Source organism: Pleurodeles waltl, chromosome 7 (genome assembly GCF_031143425.1).
Source record: "Pleurodeles waltl isolate 20211129_DDA chromosome 7, aPleWal1.hap1.20221129, whole genome shotgun sequence".
Classification (NCBI taxonomy): Eukaryota; Metazoa; Chordata; class Amphibia; order Caudata; family Salamandridae; genus Pleurodeles; species Pleurodeles waltl.
Genome location: NC_090446.1, coordinates 949,297,968 through 949,323,287, shown reverse-complemented (window position 1 = coordinate 949,323,287; position 25,320 = coordinate 949,297,968). Strand labels below are relative to the sequence as shown.

The following is a 25,320-nucleotide window of genomic DNA, read 5'->3' as shown; positions in this document are numbered from 1 at the left end:
GATGTGCTTTATGTGCCTACTTGGGACCCCCCCAGTGCTCTACTAAACACCGCTGGTCTGCTCCCTGAGGACACAGGTACTAACTGCCAGCAGACTACAACCAGAGCACCCCCTGTCTCCATAAACACCTATGTTATTTGGGCCTCTCTTTGACCTCTGCACCTGACCAGCCCTGTGTTGCTGGTGCTGGGTGTTTGGGGTTGACTTGAACCCCCAATGTTGGGTTGCCTATGCCCCCGAGACTGAATTTGTAAGTGCTTTCTCTCGTAGGGGATTTCCATGTATAGTCATAAGCACTGAATAGTTCCGCGCGCCTGCGGGGACCCCGGAGCACTGTTGTGTAGTATATTCTTAAGTGCAATCATCAGCTCCTTGACAAAAAAGGTCTGTGAAAAACACTTAAGAATAACAATGTGCAGCCTATGTGAACAGCTACACAGGCCAAATTGTTAGAAGAAAAAACAGTTGTAGTGTAAATTTCACGTTTAAACCTCTATTTATTCTATAAATACATAAATAAATACATTCTCATATTTTATTTACACCTCTCATGAGAATAAAACAATGTAGGGCAGTGTAGCCCATAGGCTGCCATTATACAGAATGAAAATAGAGCTGTGCCTTTAAGAAAGTAAAGTCTTCCTGTTTCCCATCATGCACAGCAAAAGGCAGTTGCCTCAGTTCTTTTTTGGAGGCTATTAACCTGACATGAAGAAAAACAAAACATTTGTTGGAGTACCAACCTCCATAATATTCATATTCTATGTCAACTCCACCGGGGAGGAGGGAGGGTTGCTTATGACTATCATGGAAATACCCCTACGAGAGAACTGGAGTTACAGGTAAGAAACCATTCCTTCTCTCGTAGGGGATTTCCATGTATAGTCATAAGCACTGAATAGAGTAGCAAGCCCATCCCCATAACCGCGATGGAGTAGATATAAGAATACTGAGAAAAACATGAATCATGCAAACAAATTCTTGAGCAAAGCCTGTCCAACCTGAGCATCTGCCCTAGCGTCTATATCAAGGCAGTAATGCTTAGTAAAGGTATGGACCGACCTCCAAGTGGCAGCCTTGCATATTTCTGCCAAAGGGACATTTCTCATCAAGGCTACAGTAGCTGCTTTCCCTCTGGTAGAGTGGGCTTTTGGCCTACCACCAAGGGATTTGTTTGCTAACTGATAACATAACATTATACATGAAACAATCCACCTGGATAAAGATTGTTTAGATGTGCCCAAACCTGTTCTGATTGGGCCATAGTTAATAAAAAGCTGTTGTGATTTTCGTAAGCTTTTTGTCCTGTCCAAGTAAAATTTCAATACTCTCTTTACATCCAGAGAGTGCAGAGTTCTCTCAGCAGGAGTAGCTGGATTCTGAAAGAAAGTCGGTAATGAAATTGTTTGGTTCACATGGAAGTCGGAGACTACCTTAGGTAGAAATTTTGGATGAGTTCTCATTACCACTTTTGTAGAATGAAAAACCGTGTAGGGTTCCTGAGCGCAAAGGGCCTGGATTTCGCTGACCCTACGCGCTGAAGTGATTGCCACCAGAAAAGCAGCTTTCCATGTGAGATGCTGCAGCGATGCCTTGTGTATCGGTTCGAATGGCGTCAGCATCAGACGTGATAAGACAACGTTCAGTTCCCATGGAGGAGAAGGCTTTCTAATGGGAGGAAAAACCTTCTTTAAACCTTCTAGGAAATCCTTAATAATCGGAATCCGAAAAAAGGACGTTTGTGAAGGACTCTTTCTGTATGCCGTTATCGCCGCCAAGTGAACTTTTATTGATGACAGTTGTAAGCCCGATTTTGCCAAACTTAACAAGTATGGCAGGATAGATTGTTCTCCACAGGAAACCGGGTCAATGTTGTTGTGTAAACACCAAATGCAGAATCTCTTCCACTTGCTTGCATAGGCTGATCGTGTGGAAGGGCGTTTTGCTTCCTTCAGAATTTCCATACAGTCCTGAGGTAGGTTCAAGTGTCCATATTGCACTAGCTCAGGAGCCATGCTGCCAAACTCAACGATGAGGGGTTGGGATGAGATATCTGCCCTCTGAACTTCGTGAGAAGGTCCGGACGATATGGTAGCCTGATGTGTGGTTTGAGTGACCGGTGAAGAAGGTCTGGGAACCACCACTGGCGTGGCCACTCCGGAGCAATTAGGATCATTTTGGTCTGAGCATTGGACAGCTTCTGGAGGACCGCCGGAATCAGGGGAAGCGGTGGAAAGGCGTAAAGAAATGCTCCTGACCAGCTTATCCACAGGGCATTCCCCAGTGTCCCTGGATGGTAATATCTGGAGGCGAAGTTTTGGCATTTTTTGTTTTCTGGGGTTGCGAATAGGTCTGTAGAGGGTGTACCCCAGAGTGCGAAAATGGAATGAACGACGTCGTCGTGTAGTACCCATTCGTGGTTCTCGTTCATTACCCGACTGAGGGCATCCGCTTGAACATTCTGGATGCCGGGCAGGTGAGTTGCCACTAGCGACAGGTTCCTGGCTAGAAGCCAATGCCAGATTGTCTGAGCCTCTCTGGATAAAATTCTGGACCTGGTGCCTCCTTGTTTGTTCACGTAGTACATAGTGGCCACGTTGTCTGTCTGAAGAAGGAGAGTTTCCGTTCTCAGAGAGGGAAGAAAGGCTTTGAGCGCAAGGTGGACTGCGCGAAGTTCCAGCAGGTTGATGTGATAGAGACTCTCTCTCTGTGACCACTCGCCTTGGACTCGAAGATGTTCCATGTGCGCCCCCCATCCGAGCAGTGACGCATCTGTTACGATGGTTTGAGATGGAGGCCGTTGTTGGAACGGAATCCCCACCAAGAGATTGCTGGGTAAACACCACCACTTCAGGGATTGTAGGGTGTGAGGAGAAAGAAGGACTTTGTTCTCCCAATCGTCCCTCAGTTGACACCACTGATCCTCTAGATTTTCCTGCAATGGTCTCATATGGAGGCGAGCATTGGGAACCAGATGGATACAAGACGCCATCGAGCCCAGTAGAGAAGCTATTATTCTTGCAGTGGCTTGAGGTCTTTCCTGCAGTTGTTTGCACTTTTGGAGAATCGATAACCGTCGTTCCTCCGAAGGAAACACCTTTCCTAGCCTGGTATCTACAATGGCCCCTAAGTAATGCAACCTCTGAACAGGTGTTGCTGTAGATTTCAGAAGATTGACTTGAAGACCAAGTTTTTGTAGCAGTTGTAGAGTCCATTCGAAATGCTGCTGTGCCTCGAGACAGCTGGAGGCCTTTATGAGCCAATCGTCTAGATAGGGGTAGACGAATATTCGCTGTTTCCTCAAGTGGGCGGCTACTACCGCCATGCATTTGGAAAAAGTTCTTGGCGCTGATTTTAGGCCGAAAGGTAGAACTGCAAATTGGTAATGGCGTTTTCCGACGGTGAACCTTAGGAATTTTCGGTGTGTCTTGGTTACTGGGATATGAAAGTAAGCGTCGCAAAGATCTATCGCACATAGCCAGTCGCCCTGACGTAGATGTGGGTAAATTTGGTGTAAGGCTAACATCCTGAATTTTTCTTTGCGAATCCATTTGTTTGCTGTCCTCAGATCTAAGATGGGACGAAACTCTTGTTTGTCTTTTTTCGGTACAAGGAAATATCTCGAATAAATCCCCTTCCCTTGTTGGCTGATGGGAACGGGTTCTATGGCTCTTTTCTGCAATAGGATATTGACCTCTAACTGCAGAGCTTCGAGATGGTGGTTGGCTGTTTTGGGTGGAACAGATGGTGGAGAACTGGTGAATCTGAGAGCGTAACCATGTCTCACAATATTCAATACCCAGGCGTCTGTTGGGATGCGTTGCCACTCGTCCAGATGATTTGAGATACTTCCCCCTACCGGAGTGGGTAACGGAGGAGGGGGAAGCAAAGATTCAGGGCTTAGACGTGGGAGCTTGTCGAGGTGTCTGGGTCTGAGGTGTTGAACGACCCCTTGTCGACCTTCTGGAGAAGCCCCTCTGATGCTGCTGCTGCTGCTGTTGCTGAGGGCGTGAAGACGTCCAATGTGGAGCCTGATACCTGTGGGTGAACAGTCTTCTTTGATATGGGCGGAATCCTTTTCGCTGTTCTTTAGGTCGCTCCATGCCTACCGCTTTCAGGGTATCCAGCTCCGACTTCATTCTGGCCATCTCATCATCGGCATGAGAGCCGAACAAAGTGGAGCCTGAGAAAGGCAGGTTCTGTATCCTCTGCTGTGCTTCGGGTTTAAGCGATGTAAGCCGCAGCCATGCATGTCTCCTGAGCGCTATACCATGAGCATAGTTATGTGCGGATAGTGTTGAAGAATCCGCCGCAGCACTTATAATCTGGTTAGAAACCATAGCTCCCTCGCTCACGACCTCTAGGAAATCTTCCCTTTTGTCCCTAGGGAGATGCTCCGCGAACTGCAGTATAGAGTCCCAGAGGGATCGATCATATCTCCCTAATAAAGCAGTGGCACTGGCTGCTTTCATGGTGATGGATGCCGTCAAGCATACTTTTCTTCCTGCAGCATCGATCTTTCTGCTCTCTTTGTCTGGGGGAGCAGAGGAAGACGGTGACGTCGAATGCGATTTCTTCGCTGCCACTATAACTACCGAGTCTGGTACTGGGTCCGACCTCAAGAATAGAGGATCTTGCTCTGGTGGACGGTACTTTTTAATGAGTCTGGAAGGAGCAGACTTTGTTGTAGCCGGCGTGAGAAAAATGTCCATTGCTGGCTCAATAAGACCCAGAACCAGTGGAAGTAAAGGTCGTGAAGATGTCCTTTGATGCAAGGTCTCAAAGATCACTGATGTCGATGGGGCCGGAGCTGCTAGCGGGATATTCAGCTTGGTTGCCCCTCTTACTAAGACCTCCTGAAATGTGTTGACATCATCTATGGGAGACACTCTTGGGGCGGTGAGTCCGATAAGGTTGGAGAGTAGTCTCGTGTGGACGATGAAGAATGTCCATGATGTGATTCCTGACGACGGTGCCTAGAGGTAGATGTACGCCTCGAGGAATAACCAGAACGCCCTGCAGATCGCGTTGGAGTCCTCGGAACAGGTTCTGGAGGAGGCGCCGGAAGAGGAGCCGTAGGTGTTACCGGCGTCTGTGGTAACGGCGACTGCCTTTGCGAGACCTGTGGCGATGCTGGAAGTAGGATAAGCGAGGCCGAGGATTCCGAGGTTGTATAAACCCTTCTAGGCCTCTTAGATGGTCTTCTCGACGTCGAAGCACTCCTCGACGTCGAACTGCGGTGACGGCGAGTGCCTCTAGACGTCAACTCGTCTCGCTGCTGAGAACCTCTCGACGACGAAGCTCGACGTCGGTGCAGTGACGGTGAACGCCTCCGACGGCGAACACTCTCTCTCGACGGCGACCTCCCTCGCCGTGTCGACGGCGAGCCCGACTCGGATCTCCTTGGCGTTGACTGTGTTCGCCGTGTCGACGGCGACCCAGATCCTCTCGACGTCGGGTGTCTTCGCCGCCTCGACGGCGAAATAGCTGTCGACGGCGAACGATGCCTTTTTCTCGCCGGCGAAGCACTCCTCGACGGCGAACATGTTGGCGCCGTTCCCTGCTTCGACGTCGACGCTCTCGACGTCGTCGGAGATCTATGTCGTTTTTCAGCAGGTCTGGAAGGAGTCATGGAGGAAACAGGTTGAGCCCTGGTAGAAGTCTGACCTTCTCCTCGCTCTGTAGTGGAATGGCCACTTTTTCTCCTGTCCTCTCTCGCCTGAAGTCGGATCTTCTCTCTATCACGAAGGGTTCTTCTAGAGAAGGTTTTACAAATGTCACACGACTCCGGTTTGTGGCTGGATGGAAGACAAATTATACAGACCCTATGTGGATCTGTTTTAGCCTTCTTTCTTCCACAAGAAGGACATTTATCAAAAAGTGAAGGCATTTCTAACTAGAAATTTAACAGAAATCAGTAGAAAATGATCACTCAAAGGTAAAAACGTCGAGTGAAAATGAAATTCAGAAGATATTTCAATGAATTTCTGTCACAAAAGCTTTTGTGAGGTAGAGCTCAATGCTTCAGGGTCCTGTCAGCAGGAGCCGGAAAAAAGAACTGAGGCAACTGCCTTTTGCTGTGCATGATGGGAAACAGGAAGACTTTACTTTATTACACTACAACTGTTTTTTCTTCTAACAATTTGGCCTGTGTAGCTGTTCACATAGGCTGCACATTGTTATTCTTAAGTGTTTTTCACAGCCCTTTTTTGTCAAGGAGCTGATGATTGCACTTAAGAATATACTACACAACAGTGCTCCGGGGTCCCCGCAGGCGCGCGGAACTATTCAGTGCTTATGACTATCATGGAAATACCCCTACGAGAGAACTGGAGTTACAGGTAAGAAACCATTCCTTACTCACCATACTAATCAACTTATACTTACCTCCCCCGGAAACTGTTGAATTTTGCAGTGTCCACTTTTAAAATAGCTTATTGACGTTTTATGCCAAACTATGTACATTACTGTTTTTATTCAAAGTCCTGTGTATACCTATGCAAGGTAACTTACATTTAATGTACTTACCTGCAATTTGAATATTGTGGTTCTAAAATAAAGAAAATAATATTTTTCTATAAATAAACCTATTGGTCTGAGTTAAGTCACTGAATGTGTGTTTTCACTTATTGCTTGTGTGTGTACAACAAATGCTTAACACTACCTTCTGATAAGCCTAACTGCTCAACCACACTACCACAAATGGAGCATTAGTGTTATCTATTATTGCCTCTGTCAAGCCTCTTGGGGAACACCTGGACTCTGTGCACACTATCTCTAACTCTGAGATAGTATATACTGCGCCAGCTTCCTACAGAAACTGTGCATAGAAAACTCATTATCTACCAAAACCAATGGTTTCAAACTTAAATAACCCTTACCTCTTTCTGTGGCTTATGCTTGTAAAGATATACTATACAGTTTTTACTAACACTAAGCATTTTTATTTTAGGTGAAATGTGTTCAAGATGCCATTCGTGCAAAAAAGAAAACGTTTTATTTTCTTGGGGACATGATTACTCTTGTACCAACAGTCGGAATGTTCATTACCATGAACCCAGGGTATGCTGGCCGTGCCGAGCTACCTGAAAATTTAAAGGCCTTATTCAGGTATGAAGACAGTGTTCATTAAAATACAACTGGTGACTGGGTACTTACATTGCTGTCACAGATTTGTAGCAGACATCTTTAGCGTGTATCAGAAAATGTTACTTGCAATGCTAGTTTACTAGACTGAATGTTGTCTAGCAAGTATAAAAACGAATCCTTGAATCCCTCCATCATTAGAGGGCGCTCCCGAAACTCATTAAAACCTGATTCTTTTAGGAAGCATTGTTTGGGTTTGAGCTCCATGATGCCACTGAGCCGACAGAATGACAGTCATTTAGTGGCCTTTTACCTCTCTCAGCATCCAAAAATGCTATGAACAAAAAAAGGGAGACTTGAATATGCTGTTTTTCCCTTAAGAATGGGGCATGGGAAGGCTGGACCATCCAGTAAGTATCAGGGTGCACACATGATCTGGCTTATAGCACTAATAATATCACTCAGCTGCTTGCTGTTGAAAATGCATAGCTCAATGTGACAGGGTAATATGCATGTAGCTTCGGCATGGTGTTCTGTCAGAAGCAAATGCTGGGCAAGGAGAGTGAGCCATGGCAGGTTTTATGACGACTTAGAAGCAGGCATAACTTAAATGATACCATAAAACCTATCTTGACTTACTGACTGACCTTACTGGTGTGAGAAGGTAGCCTCTTTCTAGCCTTGTTACCCCCACTTTTGGCCTGTTTGTGAGTGTATGTCAGGGTGTTTGTCACTGTTTTCACTGTCTCACTGGGATCCTGATAGCCAGGCCTCAGTGCTCATAGTGAAAACACTATGTTTTCAGTATGTTTGTTATGTGTCACTGGGATCCTGCTGGTCAGGACCCCAGTGCTCATAGGTTTGTGGCCTATATGTATGTGTCACTGGGACCCTGTCACACAGGGCCCCAGTGCTCATAGGTGTGCATGTATATGTTCCCTGTGTGGTGCCTAACTGTCTCACTGAGGCTCTGCTAATCAGAACCTCAGTGGTTATGCTCTCTCATTTCTTTCCAAATTGTCACTGACAGGCTAGTGACCATTTTTACCAATTTACATTGGCTTACTGGAACACCCTTATAATTCCCTAGTATATGGTACTGAGGTACCCAGGGTATTGGGGTTCCAGGAGATCCCTATGGGCTGCAGCATTTCTTTTGCCACCCATAGGGAGCTCTGACAATTCTTACACAGGCCTGCCACTGCAGCCTGAGTGAAATAACATCTACGTTATTTCACAGCCATTTTACACTGCACTTAAGTAACTTATAAGTCACCTATATGTCTAACCTTTACCTGGTAAAGGTTAGGTGCAAAGTTACTTAGTGTGAGGGCACCCTGGCACTAGCCAAGGTGCCCCCACATTGTTCAGAGCCAATTCACTGAACTTTGTGAGTGCGGGGACACCATTACACGCGTGCACTACATATAGGTCACTACCTATATGTAGCTTCACCATGGTAACTCCGAATATGGCCATGTAACATGTCTATGATCATGGAATTGCCCCCTCTATGCCATCCTGGCATTGTTGGTACAATTCCATGATCCCAGTGGTCTGTAGCACAGACCCTGGTACTGCCAGACTGCCCTTCCTGGGGTTTCACTGCAGCTGCTGCTGCTGCCAACCCCTCAGACAGGCAGCTGCCCTCCTGGGGTCCAGCCAGGCCTGGCCCAGGATGGCAGAACAAAGAACTTCCTCTGAGAGAGGGTGTGACACTCTCTCCCTTTGGAAAATGGTGTGAAGGCAGGGGAGGAGTAGCCTCCCCCAGCCTCTGGAAATGCTTTGTTGGGCACAGATGTGCCCAATTCTGCATAAGCCAGTCTACACCGGTTCAGGGACCCCTTAGCCCCTGCTCTGGCGCGAAACTGGACAAAGGAAAGGGGAGTGACCACTCCCCTGACCTGCACCTCCCCTGGGAGGTGTCCAGAGCTCCTCCAGTGTGCTCCAGACCTCTGCCATCTTGGAAACAGAGGTGCTGCTGGCACACTGGACTGCTCTGAGTGGCCAGTGCCACCAGGTGACGTCAGAGACTCCTGCTGATAGGCTCCTTCAGGTGTTAGTAGCCTTTCCTCTCTCCTAGGTAGCCAAACCCTCTTTTCTGGCTATTTAGGGTCTCTGTCTCTGGGGAAACTTTAGATAACGAATGCATGAGCTCAGCCGAGTTCCTCTGCATCTCTCTCTTCACCTTCTGATAAGGAATCGACCGCTGACCGCGCTGGAAGCCTGCAAACCTGCAACATAGTAGCAAAGACGACTACTGCAACTCTGTAACGCTGATCCTGCCGCCTTCTCGACTGTTTTCCTGCTTGTGCATGCTGTGGGGGTAGTCTGCCTCCTCTCTGCACCAGAAGCTCCGAAGAAATCTCCCGTGGGTCGACGGAATCTTCCCCCTGCAACCGCAGGCACCAAAAAGCTGCATTACCGGTCCCTTGGGTCTCCTCTCAGCACGACGAGCGAGGTCCCTCGAATCCAGCGACACCGTCCAAGTGACCCCCACAGTCCAGTGACTCTTCAGCCCAAGTTTGGTGGAGGTAAGTCCTTGCCTCACCTCGCTGGGCTGCATTGCTGGGAACCGCGACTTTGCAAGCTACTCCGGCCCCTGTGCACTTCCGGCGGAAATCCTTCGTGCACAGCCAAGCCTGGGTCCACGGCACTCTAACCTGCATTGCACGACTTTCTAAGTTGGTCTCCGGCGACGTGGGACTCCTTTGTGCAACTTCGGCGAGCACCATTTCACGCATCCTCGTAGTGCCTGTTTCTGGCACTTCTCCGGGTGCTACCTGCTTCAGTGAGGGCTCTTTGTCTTGCTCGACGTCCCTTCTCTCTGCAGGTCCAATTTGCGACCTCCTGGTCCCTCCTGGGCCCCAGCAGCGTCCAAAAACGCCAAACGCACGATTTGCGTGTAGCAAGGCTTGTTGGCGTCCATCCGGCGGGAAAACACTTCTGCACGACTCTCCAAGGCGTGGTGGATCCATCCTCCAAAGGGGAAGTCTCTAGCCCTTGTCGTTCCTGCAGTATTCACAGTTCTTCAGCCTAGTAAGAGCTTCTTTGCACCAACCGCTGGCATTTCTTGGGCATCTGCTCATCTCCGAGTTGCTTGTGACTTTTGGACTTGGTCCCCTTGTTCCACAGGTACCCTCAGTCAGGAATCCATCGTTGTTGCATTGCTGATTTGTGTTTTCCTTGCATTTTCCCTCTAACACGACTATTTTGTCCTTAGGGGAACTTTAGTGCACTTTGCACTCACTTATCAGGGTCTTGGGGAGGGTTATTTTTCTAACTCTCACTATTTTCTAATAGTCCCAGCGACCCTCTACAAGGTCACATAGGTTTGGGGTCCATTCGTGGTTCGCATTCCACTTTTGGAGTATATGGTTTGTGTTGCCCCTATCCCTATGTTTCCCCATTGCATCCTATTGTAACTATACATTGTTTGCACTGTTTTCTAAGACTATACTGCATATTTTTGCTATTGTGTATATATATCTTGTGTATATTTCCTATCCTCTCACTGAGGGTACACTCTAAGATACTTTGGCATATTGTCATAAAAATAAAGTACCTTTATTTTTAGTATAACTGTGTATTGTGTTTTCTTATGATATTGTGCATATGACACTAAGTGGTACTGTAGTGGCTTCACACGTCTCCTAGTTCAGCCTAAGCTGCTCTGCTAAGCTACCATTATCTATCAGCCTAAGCTGCTAGACACCCTATACACTAATAAGGGATAACTGGGCCTGGTGCAAGGTGCAAGTACCCCTTGGTACTCACTACAAGCCAGTCCAGCCTCCTACAACTGGTTTTCCACAAGCCTGCGACATACAGATTGCTAGAAAACATTCTACTGCTCTTTGGGAAGAGCTGAACTGAACCTGTTAAGAAGTGAAAGTTAGCTCTGAATAAATGAAGTATTACCAACTACCCTCTGAAAGTTGTGTATGATCTTGAAATGCATGACTTGCACCTGCCTGCTGGACTTACTAAGGGATAACACTGCTGTGCATTCATTGCTGGTGAAGAGATGTGTGAGCACTGGTATAGGAGGCAGGCCTGATTTGTAGTGAGTGCCTTGGGTACTTACACCTTATACCAGGTCCAGCTATCCCTTATTAGTGAAGTAGTAGTGTTCAAGCAGCCTAGGCTGATAGAGGTAGCTATAGCATGGCAACTTATGCTGAACTAGGAAACATGCAAAGCTCTTGCAGTACCACTTATAGTTACACAGTACTTATACAAAAGTAAAGACAATACTCAGTGTTACCAAAAATAAAGGTATTTATTTGGGTGACACAGTACCAAAAATATCTTAGAGACAATACTCATTCTGGAGGTACGTATTATACATAATATATACACTAGACACCAAAATTAGACAAGTAACTAGTCATAGAACAATGCCAACAGTAGGAAATCCTATAGAATATAATGGGAGAAAATAGGGCTAGGGGCAACACAAACCACATACTAAGAAAGTGGAATGTGAATCACAAATTCTGTCCAGACAAGTGTAGTGTGTGCAGAATCTCTGGGAGAGTAAGAATACAGAAAAGGTAAGTAAATTACCCCACACCAGAGCCCAGAAAAGCAGGAGTAAAGTACTGCAAATTTCCTTAGGACACAATACACCTCGTTTTTGGGATTTTGCAGCAGCCAACCAAGTCTGCAAAGAACAACTGCTGGATTATTGGACATGAAGACCTCCAAAGGAAGGGGACCCAATCCAGAAGTCAAAAAAGTTCCAGGAAGGACAGGAGCCCCTGCCAACCCAGAAGAGGGTGCAAAAGAAGAGTCACTGGGTAGTCAAAGACTGCAAGAATGCACCCTAAGAAGATGCCAGTGGGTTCCTGCGTGATGCAAAAGATGTCCCATGGCATGCAGGCGAGATTTCGGGTCGGAAGTCACTGTAGGAAAGTACCATCTTGCCTGGCATGTTACCCCCATATTTCACTGTATATATGTTGTTTTAGTCTATGTGTCACTGGGACCCTGCCAGGCAGGGCCCCAGTGCTCATAAGTATGTGCCCTGTATGTGTTCCTTGTGTGATGCCTACCTGTCTCACTGAGGCTCTGCTAACCAGAACCTCAGTGGTTATGCTCTCTCTGCTTCCCAAATTTGTCACTAACAGGCTAGTGACTAAATTTACCAATTCACATTGGCATACTGGTACACCCATATAATTCCCTAGCATATGGTACTGAGGTACCCAGGGTATTGTGGTTCCAGGAGATCACTATGGGCTGCAGCATTTCTTTTGCCACCCATAGGGAGCTCTGACAATTCTTACACAGGCCTGCCACTGCAGCCTGCGTGAAATAACGTCCACGTTATTTCACAGCCATTTACCACTGCACTTAAGTAACTTATAAGTCAACTATATGTCTAACCTTCACCCTGTGAAGGTTGGGTGCAAAGTTACTTACTGTGTGGGCACCCTGGCACTAGCCAAGGTGCCCCCACATCGTTCAGGGCAAATTCTCCGTACTTTGTGAGTGCGGGACACCATTACACGTGCACTGTACATTGGTCACTACCTATGTATAGCGTCACAATGGTAACTCCGAACATGCCCATGTAACATGTCTAAGATCATGGAATTGTCACCCCAATGCCATTCTGGCATTGGCGGATGTGAGAAAGTAGCCTCTTTCTAGCCTTGTTACCCCCACTTTTGGCCTGTTTGTGAGTGTATGCCAGGGTGTTTTCACTGTCTCACTGGGATCCTGCTAGCCAGGGCCCAGTGCTCATAGTGAAAAACCTATGTTTTCAGTATGTTTGTTATGTGTCACTGGGACCCTGCTAGTCAGGACCCCAGTGCTCATAAGTTTGTGGCCTATATGTATGTGTTCCCTGTGTAGTGCCTAACTGTCTCACTGAGGCTCTGCTAACCAGAACCTCAGTGGTTATGCTCTCTCATTTCATTCAAATTGTCACTAACAGGCTAGTGACCAATTTTAACAATTTACATTGGCTTACTGGAACACCCTTATAATTCCCTAGTATATGGTACTGAGGTGCCCAGGGTATTGGGGTTCCAGGAGATCCCTATGGGCTGCAGCATTTCTTTTGCCACCCATAGGGAGCTCTGACAATTCTTACACAGGCCTGCCACTGCAGCCTGAGTGAAATAACGTCCACGTTATTTCACAGCCATTTTACACTGCACTTAAGTAACTTATAAGTCACCTATATGTCTAACCTTTACCTGGTAAAGGTTAGGTGCAAAGTTACTTAGTGTGAGGGCACCCTGGCACTAGCCAAGGTGCCCCCACATTGTTCAGAGCCAATTCCCTGAACTTTGTGAGTGCGGGGACACCATTACACGCGTGCACTACATATAGGTCACTACCTATATGTAGCTTCACAATGGTAACTCAGAGTATGGCCATGTAACATGTCTATGATCATGGAATTGCCCCCTCTATGCCATCCTGGCATAGTTGGCACAATCCCATGATCCCAGTGGTCTGTAGCACAGACCCTGGTACTGCCAAACTGCCCTTCCTGGGGTTTCACTGCAGCTGCTGCTGCTGCCAACCCCTCAGACAGGCATCTGCCCTCCTGGGGTCCAGCCAGGCCTGGCCCAGGATGGCAGAACAAAGAACTTCCTCTGAGAGAGGGTGTGACACCCTCTCCCTTTGGAAAATGGTGTGAAGGCAGGGGAGGAGTAGCCTCCCCCAGCCTCTGGAAATGCTTTGTTGGGCACAGAGGTGCCCAATTCTGCATAAGCCAGTCTACACCGGTTCAGGGGACCCCTTAGCCCTGCTCTGGCGCGAAACTGGACAAAGGAAAGGGGAGTGACCACTCCCCTGACCTGCACCTCCCCTGGGAGCTCCTCCAGTGTGCTCCAGACCTCTGCCATCTTGGAAACAGAGGTGCTGCTGGCACACTGGACTGCTCTGAGTGGCCAGTGCCACCAGGTGACGTCAGAGACTCCTTCTGATAGGCTCCTTCAGGTGTTAGTAGCCTATCCTCTCTCCTAGGTAGCCAAACCCTCTTTTCTGGCTATTTAGGGTCTCTGTCTCTGGGGAAACTTTAGATAACGAATGCAAGAGCTCATCCGAGTTCCTCTGCATCTCTCTCTTCACCTTCTGCCAAGGAATCGACTGCTGACCGCGCTGGAAGCCTGCAAACCTGCAACATAGTAGCAAAGACGACTACTGCAACTCTGTAACGCTGATCCTGCCGCCTTCTCGACTGTTTTCCTGCTTGTGCATGCTGTGGGGGTAGTCTGCCTCCTCTCTGCACCAGAAGCTCAGAAGAAATCTCCCGTGGGTCGACGGAATCTTCCCCCTGCAACCGCAGGCACCAAAAAGCTGCATTACCGGTCCCTTGGGTCTCCTCTCAGCACGACGAGCGAGGTCCCTCGAATCCAGCAACTCTGTCCAAGTGACCCCGACAGTCCAGTGACTCTTCAGTCCAAGTTTGGTGGAGGTAAGTCCTTGCCTCACCTCGCTGGGCTGCATTGCTGGGAACCGCGACTTTTGCAGCTACTCCGGCCCCTGTGCACTTCCGGCGGAAATCCTTTGTGCACAGCCAAGCCTGGGTCCACGGCACTCTAACCTGCATTGCACGACTTTCTAAGTTGGTCTCCGGCGACGTGGGACTCCTTTGTGCAACTTCGGCGAGCACTGTTTCACACATCCTTGTAGTGCCTGTTCCTGGCACTTTTCTGGGTGCTACTGGCTTCAGAGAGGACTCCTTGTCTTGCTCGACATCCCCTCTCTTTGCTGATCCAATTTGCGACCTCCTGGTCCCTCCTGGGCCTCCGCAGCGTCCAAAAACGCTAACTGCACGATTTGCAGCTAGCAAGGCTTGTTGGCAATATTTCGGCGGGAAAACACTTCTGCACGACTCTCCACGGCAAGAGGGATCGGTCCACCAAAGGGGAAGTCTCTAGCCCTTTTCATTCTGGCAGAAACCTCAGCTTCTTCTGTCCAGTAGAAGCTTCTTTGCACCCGCAGCTGGCATTTCCTGGGCATCTGCCCATCTCCGACTTGCTTGTGACTTTTAGACTTGGTCCCCTTGTTCCACAGGTACCCTAGATTGGAAATCCACAGTTGTTGCATTGTTGGTTTGTGTCTTTCCTGCATTATTCCTCTAACACGACTTCTTTGTCCTTAGGGGAACTTTAGTGCACTTTGCACTCACTTTTCAGGGTCTTGGGGAGGGTTATTTTTCTAACTCTCACTATTTTCTAATAGTCCCAGCGACCCTCTACAAGGTCACATAGGTTTGGGGTCCATTCGTGGTTCGCATTCCACTTTTGGAGTATATGGTTTGTGTTGCCCCTATCCCTATGTTTCCCCATTGCATCCTATTGTAACTATACATTGTTTGCACTGTTTTCTAAGACTATACTGCATATTTTTGCTATTGTGTATATATATCTTGTGTATATTTCCTATCCTCTCACTGAGGGTACACTCTAAGATACTTTGGCATATTGTCATAAAAATAAAGTACCTTTATTTTTAGTATAACTGTGTATTGTGTTTTCTTGTGATATTGTGCATATGACACTAGGTGGTACTGTAGTAGCTTCACACGTCTCCTAGTTCAGCCTAAGCTGCTCTGCTAAGCTACCATTATCTATCAGCCTAAGCTGCTAGACACCCTACACACTAATAAGGGATACCTGGGCCTGGTGCAAGGTGCAAGTACCCCTTGGTACTCACTACAAGCCAGTCCAGCCTCCTACATTGGTTGTGCAGCGGTGGGATAAGTGCTTTGAGACTACTTACCACTCTTGTCATTGTACTTTTCATAAGAGAAAAATATACAAAACAAGGTCAGTGTATATACACATAGCCAAAAAGTTTTGCATTTCCTCTTTTCACTCTTTTCTAAGTGCTGAAAAGTACTTCTAACTTTCTAAAAAGTTCTAAAAAGTTTAAAAAGTTTTTTTTCTCTGTCTTTCTAAAAGCTCTGACAAACTTTTTATCTTTTACTATCACTTTAACTCTCTCTAAAAATGTCTGGCACAGGCCAAAATGTTGATCTGTCCAAACTTGCATATGATCACCTTAGCTGGAAAGGAGCAAGGAGTCTCTGCATAGAGAGAGGTTTGAGTGTAGGGAAGAATCCTTCCTTAGAACTGTTAATTAACATGCTTAGAGTACAGGATAAGGCCATAAGTGCCCCATCTGTTGAAAAAGTAGCTAATGGTTCTCAATCTGATCCAGGGACTCCCCCAGGAAAAGATTCAGGAAAGAAACTTCCTAGCCTGCCCATTACTAGACAGTCCAGCATAGTTGGTAATGATGATGAGCCACACCATATAAATAGTGTTGTCTCACATCATAGCAAAAGCATTTATTCTCACCATACTGGAAGTGATGTTTCTGTTAGCCAAGCTGTTAGGGTGGCTTCTGTAAGGGACAGGTCTCCTTCTGTCCATTCTCACCATACTTCTGTTTCAAGGCATGTCCCTCCCACCCACCCTGATGACAGATTGTTAGAAAGGGATCTCAATAGATTGAGAGTGGAACAAACCAGACTGAAGCCCAAGAAGCAACAGCTGGATTTGGATAGACAGACTTTAGAAGTAGAGAAGGAGAGACAGAAACTGGGTTTAGAAACCCATGGTGGCAGCAGCAGTATTCCCCATAGTCATCCTGCAAAAGAGCATGATTCCAGGAATCTGCACAAGATAGTTCCCCCTTACAAGGAGGGGGATGACATTAACAAGTGGTTTGCTGCACTTGAGAGGGCCTGTGTTGTACAGGATGTCCCTCAAAGGCAGTGGGCTGCTATTCTATGGCTATCATTTAGTGGAAAAGGTAGGGATAGGCTCCTTACTGTGAAAGAAAATGATGCTAATAATTTCCAAGTTCTTAAGAATGCACTCCTGGATGGTTATGGCTTAACCACTGAACAATACAGGATAAAGTTCAGAGAGACCAAAAAGGAGTCTTCACAAGACTGGGTTGATTTCATTGACCATTCAGTGAAGGCCTTGGAGGGGTGGTTACATGGCAGTAAAGTTACTGATTATGAAAGCCTGTATAACACAATCCTGAGAGAGCATATACTTAATAATTGTGTGTCTGATTTGTTGCACCAGTACCTGGTAGACTCTAATCTGACCTCTCCCCAAGAATTGGGAAAGAAGGCAGACAAATGGGTCAGAACAAGGGTGAACAGAAACGTTCATACAGGGGGTGACAAAGATGGCAATAAGAAGAAAGATGGTGAAAAATCTCAAGATAAGCATGGGGATAAGGGTAAAACCAAAGATCCCACTTCAAATCTTAAACACTCTTCAGAGGGTGGGGATAAAACTAATTCTTCCTCTTCTTCTCAACCCACACACATTAAAAAGCCTTGGTGCTTTGTGTGTAAAAACAGAGGCCATAGGCCAGGGGATAAGTCCTGTCCAGGTAAACCCCCTGAGCTACCACCACTAATACATCAAGCTCTAGTGCCCCTAGCAGTAGTGGTACTAGTGGTGGGACTGCTGGCAACAGTCAAGTTAAGGGTGTAGTTGGGTTCACTTTTGGGTCCATAGTAGAAACTGGGGTAGTCAGTCCCAAGACAGTTTCTGTCACACCTAGTGGCATTGGCCTTGCCACACTGGCTGCTTGTCCCCTTACAATGGATAAGTACAGGCAGACAGTTTCAATAAATGGTGTTGAGGCCTTGGCCTACAGGGACACAGGTGCCAGTATCACTTTGGTGACTGAAAACCTAGTGCACCCTGATCAACACATCATTGGACAACAGTATAAAATTATTGATGTCCATAACTCCACTAAGTTTCTTCCCTTAGCTATAATTCAGTTTAGTTGGGGTGGAGTTACTGGCCCTAAGCAGGTGGTGGTATCACCTAGCTTACCTGTAGACTGTCTCTTAGGTAATGACCTAGAGGCCTCAGGTTGGGCTGATGTAGAGTTTTATGCCCATGCAGCCATGCTGGGCATCCCTGAGGAATTGTTCCCTCTCATTTCTACTGAAATGAAAAAGCAAAGGAGAGAAGGCCTGAAAACTCAGGATCCCTCTCCATCAACAGGTAAACAGGGTATCACAGTATCCCCTAACCACCCTGCCATTCAGGATACAATTCCTGTGGTGGGAGAAACCTCTCCTGGGGTGGCACCTGTTCCAAGGGAATCATCAGCTAGCAAAGCTGGACTCCCTGAGGTAGAAGTACCTCTCTGTGGGATAACTAACATTGGTGAGAAAAAGAGCACCATTTTAGTTAACATGGAGCATCCCTCCAACCCTCCCAGAGAAACTTTAGTGCAGAAACCCTGCACTGCCTCACATCACTTAGGACAGCATCCCTGCCCTAGTGTGGAGCTCATAGGACAGCATCCCTGCCCTGCTCCAACTCAAGAGAAACAGCATCCCTGTTCTCTCTTCCAGCCATATGGACAAAGTTTTTGCCCAGCTATGGCTTTACTGAGACAGCATCCCTGTCTGGCATTTCCATCATTACAAATAGGTTCAGTGGATAATTCCCACTGCTCTAAACTAAAACTTACTGATAGAAACTCTGAAAATACATCTTCACATTGTTGCTTAGCTAAAAAACTTCAAACAGGGTGGTTTACATCCCCACAGGGAAGTAACCATATAGTGGATGATAAAGGGAGTAACCAGTCTATTGCAGAGCTACTCTCTACTTATCACCACTTAGACAATAAAGTCTCAACTGGCCAAGGTTAGCCTTATTGTCCTTCGTTTGGGGGGGGGGTTGTGTGAGAAAGTAGCCTCTTTCTAGCCTTGTTACCCCCACTTTTGGCCTGTTTGTGAGTGTATGCCAGGGTGTTTTCACTGTCTCACTGGGATCCTGCTAGCCAGGGCCCAGTGCTCATAGTGAAAACCCTATGTTTTCAGTATGTTTGTTATGTGTCACTGGGACCCTGCTAGTCAGGACCCCAGTGCTCATAAGTTTGTGGCCTATATGTATGTGTTCCCTGTGTAGTGCCTAACTGTCTCACTGAGGCTCTGCTAACCAGAACCTCAGTGGTTATGCTCTCTCATTTCATTCAAATTGTCACTAACAGGCTAGTGACCAATTTTAACAATTTACATTGGCTTACTGGAACACCCTTATAATTCCCTAGTATATGGTACTGAGGTGCCCAGGCTATTGGGGTTCCAGGAGATCCCTATGGGCTGCAGCATTTCTTTTGCCACCCATAGGGAGCTCTGACAATTCTTACACAGGCCTGCCACTGCAGCCTGAGTGAAATAACGTCCACGTTATTTCACAGCCATTTTACACTGCACTTAAGTAACTTATAAGTCACCTATATGTCTAACCTTTACCTGGTAAAGGTTAGGTGCAAAGTTACTTAGTGTGAGGGCACCCTGGCACTAGCCAAGGTGCCCCCACATTGTTCAGAGCCAATTCCCTGAACTTTGTGAGTGCGGGGACACCATTACACGCGTGCACTACATATAGGTCACTACCTATATGTAGCTTCACAATGGTAACTCAGAGTATGGCCATGTAACATGTCTATGATCATGGAATTGCCCCCTCTATGCCATCCTGGCATAGTTGGCACAATCCCATGATCCCAGTGGTCTGTAGCACAGACCCTGGTACTGCCAAACTGCCCTTCCTGGGGTTTCACTGCAGCTGCTGCTGCTGCCAACCCCTCAGACAGGCATCTGCCCTCCTGGGGTCCAGCCAGGCCTGGCCCAGGATGGCAGAACAAAGAACTTCCTCTGAGAGAGGGTGTGACACCCTCTCCCTTTGGAAAATGGTGTGAAGGCAGGGGAGGAGTAGCCTCCCCCAGCCTCTGGAAATGCTTTGTTGGGCACAGAGGTGCCCAATTCTGCATAAGCCAGTCTACACCGGTTCAGGGGACCCCTTAGCCCTGCTCTGGCGCGAAACTGGACAAAGGAAAGGGGAGTGACCACTCCCCTGACCTGCACCTCCCCTGGGAGGTGTCCAGAGCTCCTCCAGTGTGCTCCAGACCTCTGCCATCTTGGAAACAGAGGTGCTGCTGGCACACTGGACTGCTCTGAGTGGCCAGTGCCACCAGGTGACGTCAGAGACTCCTTCTGATAGGCTCCTTCAGGTGTTAGTAGCCTATCCTCTCTCCTAGGTAGCCAAACCCTCTTTTCTGGCTATTTAGGGCCTCTGTCTCTGGGGAAACTTTAGATAACGAATGCAAGAGCTCATCCGAGTTCCTCTGCATCTCTCTCTTCACCTTCTGCCAAGGAATCGACTGCTGACCGCGCTGGAAGCCTGCAAACCTGCAACATAGTAGCAAAGACGACTACTGCAACTCTGTAACGCTGATCCTGCCGCCTTCTCGACTGTTTTCCTGCTTGTGCATGCTGTGGGGGTAGTCTGCCTCCTCTCTGCACCAGAAGCTCCGAAGAAATCTCCCGTGGGTCGACGGAATCTTCCCCCTGCAACCGCAGGCACCAAAAAGCTGCATTACCGGTCCCTTGGGTCTCCTCTCAGCACGACGAGCGAGGTCCCTCGAATCCAGCGACTCTGTCCAAGTGACCCCCACAGTCCAGTGACTCTTCAGTCCAAGTTTGGTGGAGGTAAGTCCTTGCCTCACCTCGCTGGGCTGCATTGCTGGGAACCGCGACTTTTGCAGCTACTCCGGCCCCTGTGCACTTCCGGCAGAAATCCTTTGTGCACATCCAAGCCTGGGTCCACGGCACTCTAACCTGCATTGCACGACTTTCTAAGTTGGTCTCCGGCGACGTGGGACTCCTTTGTGCAACTTTGGCGAGCACCGTTTCACGCATCCTCGTAGTGCCTGTTTCTGGCACTTCTCTGGGTGCTACCTGCTGCTAAGAGGGCTCCTTGTCTTGATCGACATCCCCTCTACCTTCTGGTCCAATTTGCGACCTTCTGGTCCCTCCTGGGCCACAGCAGCGTCCAAAAACGCTAACTACACGATTCGCAGCTAGCAAGGCTTGTTGGCATTCTTTCGGCGGGAAAACACTTCTGCACGACTCTCCACGGCGAGTGGGATCCGTCCACCGAAGAGGAAGTCTCTAGCCCTTTTCGTTCCTGCAGAAACCTCAGCTTCTTCTGTCCAGTAGAAGCTTCTTTGCATCCACAGCTGGCATTTCCTGGGCATCTGCCCATCTCCGACTTGCTTGTGACTTTTGGACTTGGTCCCCTTGTTCCACAGGTACCCAAGATTGGAAATCCATCGCTGTTGCATTGTTGGTTTGTGTCTTTCCTGCATTATTCCTCTAACACGACTTCTTTGTCCTTAGGGGAACTTTAGTGCACTTTGCACTCACTTTTCAGGGTCTTGGGGAGGGTTATTTTTCTAACTCTCACTATTTTCTAATAGTCCCAGCGACCCTCTACAAGGTCACATAGGTTTGGGGTCCATTCGTGGTTCGCATTCCACTTTTGGAGTATATGGTTTGTGTTGCCCCTATCCCTATGTTTCCCCATTGCATCCTATTGTAACTATACATTGTTTGCACTGTTTTCTAAGACTATACTGCATATTTTTGCTATTGTGTATATATATCTTGTGTATATTTCCTATCCTCTCACTGAGGGTACACTCTAAGATACTTTGGCATATTGTCATAAAAATAAAGTACCTTTATTTTTAGTATAACTGTGTATTGTGTTTTCTTGTGATATTGTGCATATGACACTAGGTGGTACTGTAGTAGCTTCACACGTCTCCTAGTTCAGCCTAAGCTGCTCTGCTAAGCTACCATTATCTATCAGCCTAAGCTGCTAGACACCCTATACACTAATAAGGGATACCTGGGCCTGGTGCAAGGTGCAAGTACCCCTTGGTACTCACTACAAGCCAGTCCAGCCTCCTACAGGGGACAATTCCATGATTCCCCGGATCTCTAGCATAGTGCCCGGGTACTGCCAAACTGCCTTTCCGGGGTCTCCACTGTAGCTGCTGCTGCTGCCAACCCCTCAGACAGGTTTCTGCCCTCCTGGGGTCCAGGCAGCTCTGGCCCAGGAAAGCAGAACAAAGGATTTCCTCTGAGAGAGGGTGTAACACCCTCTCCCTTTGGAAATAGGTGTCAGGGCTGGGGAGGAGTAGACTCCCCCAGCCTCTGGAAATGCTTTGATGGGCACAGATGGTGCCCATCTCTGCATAAGCCAGTCTACACCGGCTTAGGGATCTCCCAGCCCTGCTCTGGCGCGAAACTGGACAAAGGAAAGGTGAGTGACCACTCCCCTGACCTGCACCTCCCAGGGGAGGTGCCCAGAGCTCCTCCAGTGTGTCCCAGACCTCTGCCATCTTGGAAACAGAGGTGTTTTTGGCACACTGGAATGCTCTGAGTGGCCAGTGCCAGCAGGTGACGTCAGAGGCTCCTTTTGATAGGCTCTTACCTCTCTTGGTAGCCAATCCTCCTTCCTTGGTAGCCAAACCTCCTTTTCTGGCTATTTAGGGTCTCTGCTTTGGGGAATTCTTCGGATAACGAATGGAAGAGCTCACCAGAGTTCCTCTGCACCTCCCTCTTCACCTTCTGCCAAAGGATGGACCGCTGACTGCTCAGGATGCCTGCAAAACCGCAACAAAGTAGCAAGACGACTACTAGCAACCTTGTATCGCCTCATCCTGCCGGCTTTCTTGACTGTTTCCAGGTGGTGCATGCTCTGGGGGTAGCCTGCCTCCTCTCTGCACCAGGAGCTCTGATGAAATCTCCCGTTGGTCGACGGAATCTTCCCCCTGCAACCGCAGGCACCAAAAGACAGCATCACTGGTCCTCTGGGTCCCCTCTCAGCACGACGAGCATGGTCCCTGGAACTCAGCAACTCTGTCCAAGTGACTCTCACAGTCCAGTGACTCTTCAGTACAAGTTTGGTGGAGGTAAGTCCTTGCCTTCCCACGCTAGACTCCATTGCTGGGTACCGCGTGATTTGCAGCTGCTCCGGCTCCTGTGCACTCTTCTAGGATTTCCTTTGTGCACAGCCAAGCCTGCGTCCCGACACTCCTTTCTGCAGTGCACAACCTTCTGAGTTGTCCTTCGGTGTCGTGGGACTCCCTTTTGTGACTTCGGGTGGACTCCGGTTCACTCTTCTTCCAAGTGCCTGTTCAGGTACTTCTGCGGGTGCTGCCTGTGTCTGTGAGGGCTCCCTGACTTGCTGGGCGCCCCTTCTGTCTCCTCCTCCAAGTGGCGACATCCTGGTCCCTCCTGGGCCACAGCAGCACCCAAAAACCTATACCGCGACCCTTGCAGCTAGCAAGGCTTGTTTGCGGTCTTTTTGCGTGGGAACACCTCTGCAAGCTTCATCACGACGTGGGACATCCATCCTCCAAAGGAGAAATTCCTAGCTCTCTTCTTTCTTGAAGAACTCCAAGCTTCTTCCAACAGGTGGCAGCTTCCTTGCACCCTCAGCTGGCATTTCCTGGGCTCCTGCCCACTCTCGATACTGTCGTGAATATTGGACTTGGTCCCCTTGTCTTACAGGTACTCAGGTCTGGAAATCCACTGCTGTTGCATTGCTGGTGTTTGTTTTTTCTGCAGAATCCCGTTATCACGACTTCTGTGCTCTCTGGGGCTGGTAGGTGTACTTTACACCTACCTTTCAGGGTCTTGGGGTGGGCTATTTTTCTAACCCTCACTGTTTTCTTACAGTCCCAGTGACCCTCTTCAAGCTCACATAGGTTTGGGGTCCATTCGTGGTTCGCATTCCACTTTTGGAGTATATGGTTTATGTTGCCCCTATACCTATGTGCTCCTTTTGCAATCTACTGTAATTCTACACTGTTTGCATTACTTTTCTTGCTATTACTTACCTAATTTTGGTTTGTGTACATATATCTTGTGTATATAACTTATCCTCATACTGAGGGTACTCACTGAGATACTATTGGCATATTGTCATAAAAATAAAGTACCTTTATTTTTAGTACTTCTGTGTATTGTGTTTTCTTATGATATTGTGCATATGACACCAGTGGTATAGTAGGAGCTTTACATGTCTCCTAGTTCAGCCTAAGCTGCTTTGCCTTGGCTACCTTCTATCAGCCTAAGCTGCTAGAAACACCTCTTCTACACTAATAAGGGATAAATGCACCTGGTACAAGGTGTAAGTACCTCTGGTACCCACTACAAGCCAGGCCAGCCTCCTACAGATGCCAGCCAGCACCCGCAGAAGCTGCAGGATCTGGGTTCAAAGGAGGTGCAAAACGTGGTTGATGCAGCACAACAAAAGAAAGTCCCACGCCGCCGGAGAACAACTCAGCAAGTTGAGCGTTGCAGAGTGAAGTGCTAGGGACTTGGGCCAGGCTCTGCATGAAGAAATTTTGCAAAGAGTGCACAGAGGCCTCAGGAGGTGAAGAACACAGTACACAGGGGTACCGTCGTTCTCGGGGAAGGCAATGTCTTACCCCCTCCAGATTGCGTCAGCAGGACCTCAGTGTAGGAAGGTAGCCTCTTTCTAGCCTGGTTACCCCCACTTTTGGCTTGTTTGTGAGTATATGTCAGGGTGTTTTTACTGTCTCACTGGGATCCTGCTAGCCAGGACCCCAGTGCTCATAGTGAAGACCCTATTTGTCAGTGTGTTTTATATGTCTCACTGGAATCCTGCTAGCCAGGACCCCAGTGCTCATAGTTTGTGTCCTGAATGTGTTCCCTGTGTGGTGCCTAACTGTGTCACTGAGGCTCTGCTAACCAGAACCTCAGTGCTTATGCTCTCTCTGTCTTTAAAATTGTCACTGCAGGCTAGTGACCATTTTTACCAATTATGATTGGCACACTGGAACACCCTTATAATTCCCTAGTATATGGTACGTAGGTACCCAGGGTATTGAGGTTCCAGGAGATCCCTATGGGCTGCAGCATTTCTTTTGGCACCCATAGGGAGCTTAGGCAATTCTTACACAGGACTGCCACTGCAGCCTGAGTGAAATAACGTCCACATTATTGCACAGCCATTTTATACTGCACTTAAGTAACTTATAAGTCACCTATATGTCTAACCTTCACTTAGTGAAGGTAAGGTGCAAAGTTACTAAGTGTGAGGGCACCCTGGCACTACCCAAGGTGCCCCCACATAGTTCACAGCAATTTCCCCGGACTTTGTGAGTGCGGGGACACCATTACACGTGTGCACTACATATAGGTCATTACCTATATGTAGATTCACAATGGTAACTACAAATATGGCCATGTAACATGTCTAAGATAATGGAATTGTCCCTCCATGCCAAATTTGGTATTGGGGGCCAATCGCATGCATCCCCGGGGCTCCAGCATGGACCTAAGTACTGCCAAACTAGCTCTCTGCGGTTTTCACTGCAGCTACC

At 48.0% G+C, this 25,320-nt stretch overlaps 1 protein-coding gene across 1 annotated transcript in view; it reads left to right on the top strand.

The window, feature by feature from the left end:
- DNAH17 (dynein axonemal heavy chain 17) overlaps positions 1-25,320 on the top strand; it is a 7,556,186-nt gene that overhangs the window by 2,997,943 nt on the left and 4,532,923 nt on the right. Inside the window, exon 25 of the mRNA XM_069201738.1 lies at positions 6,953-7,110. Coding sequence (XP_069057839.1) covers positions 6,953-7,110 — 158 coding nt within the window. The remainder of the gene's footprint in view (positions 1-6,952; positions 7,111-25,320) is intronic.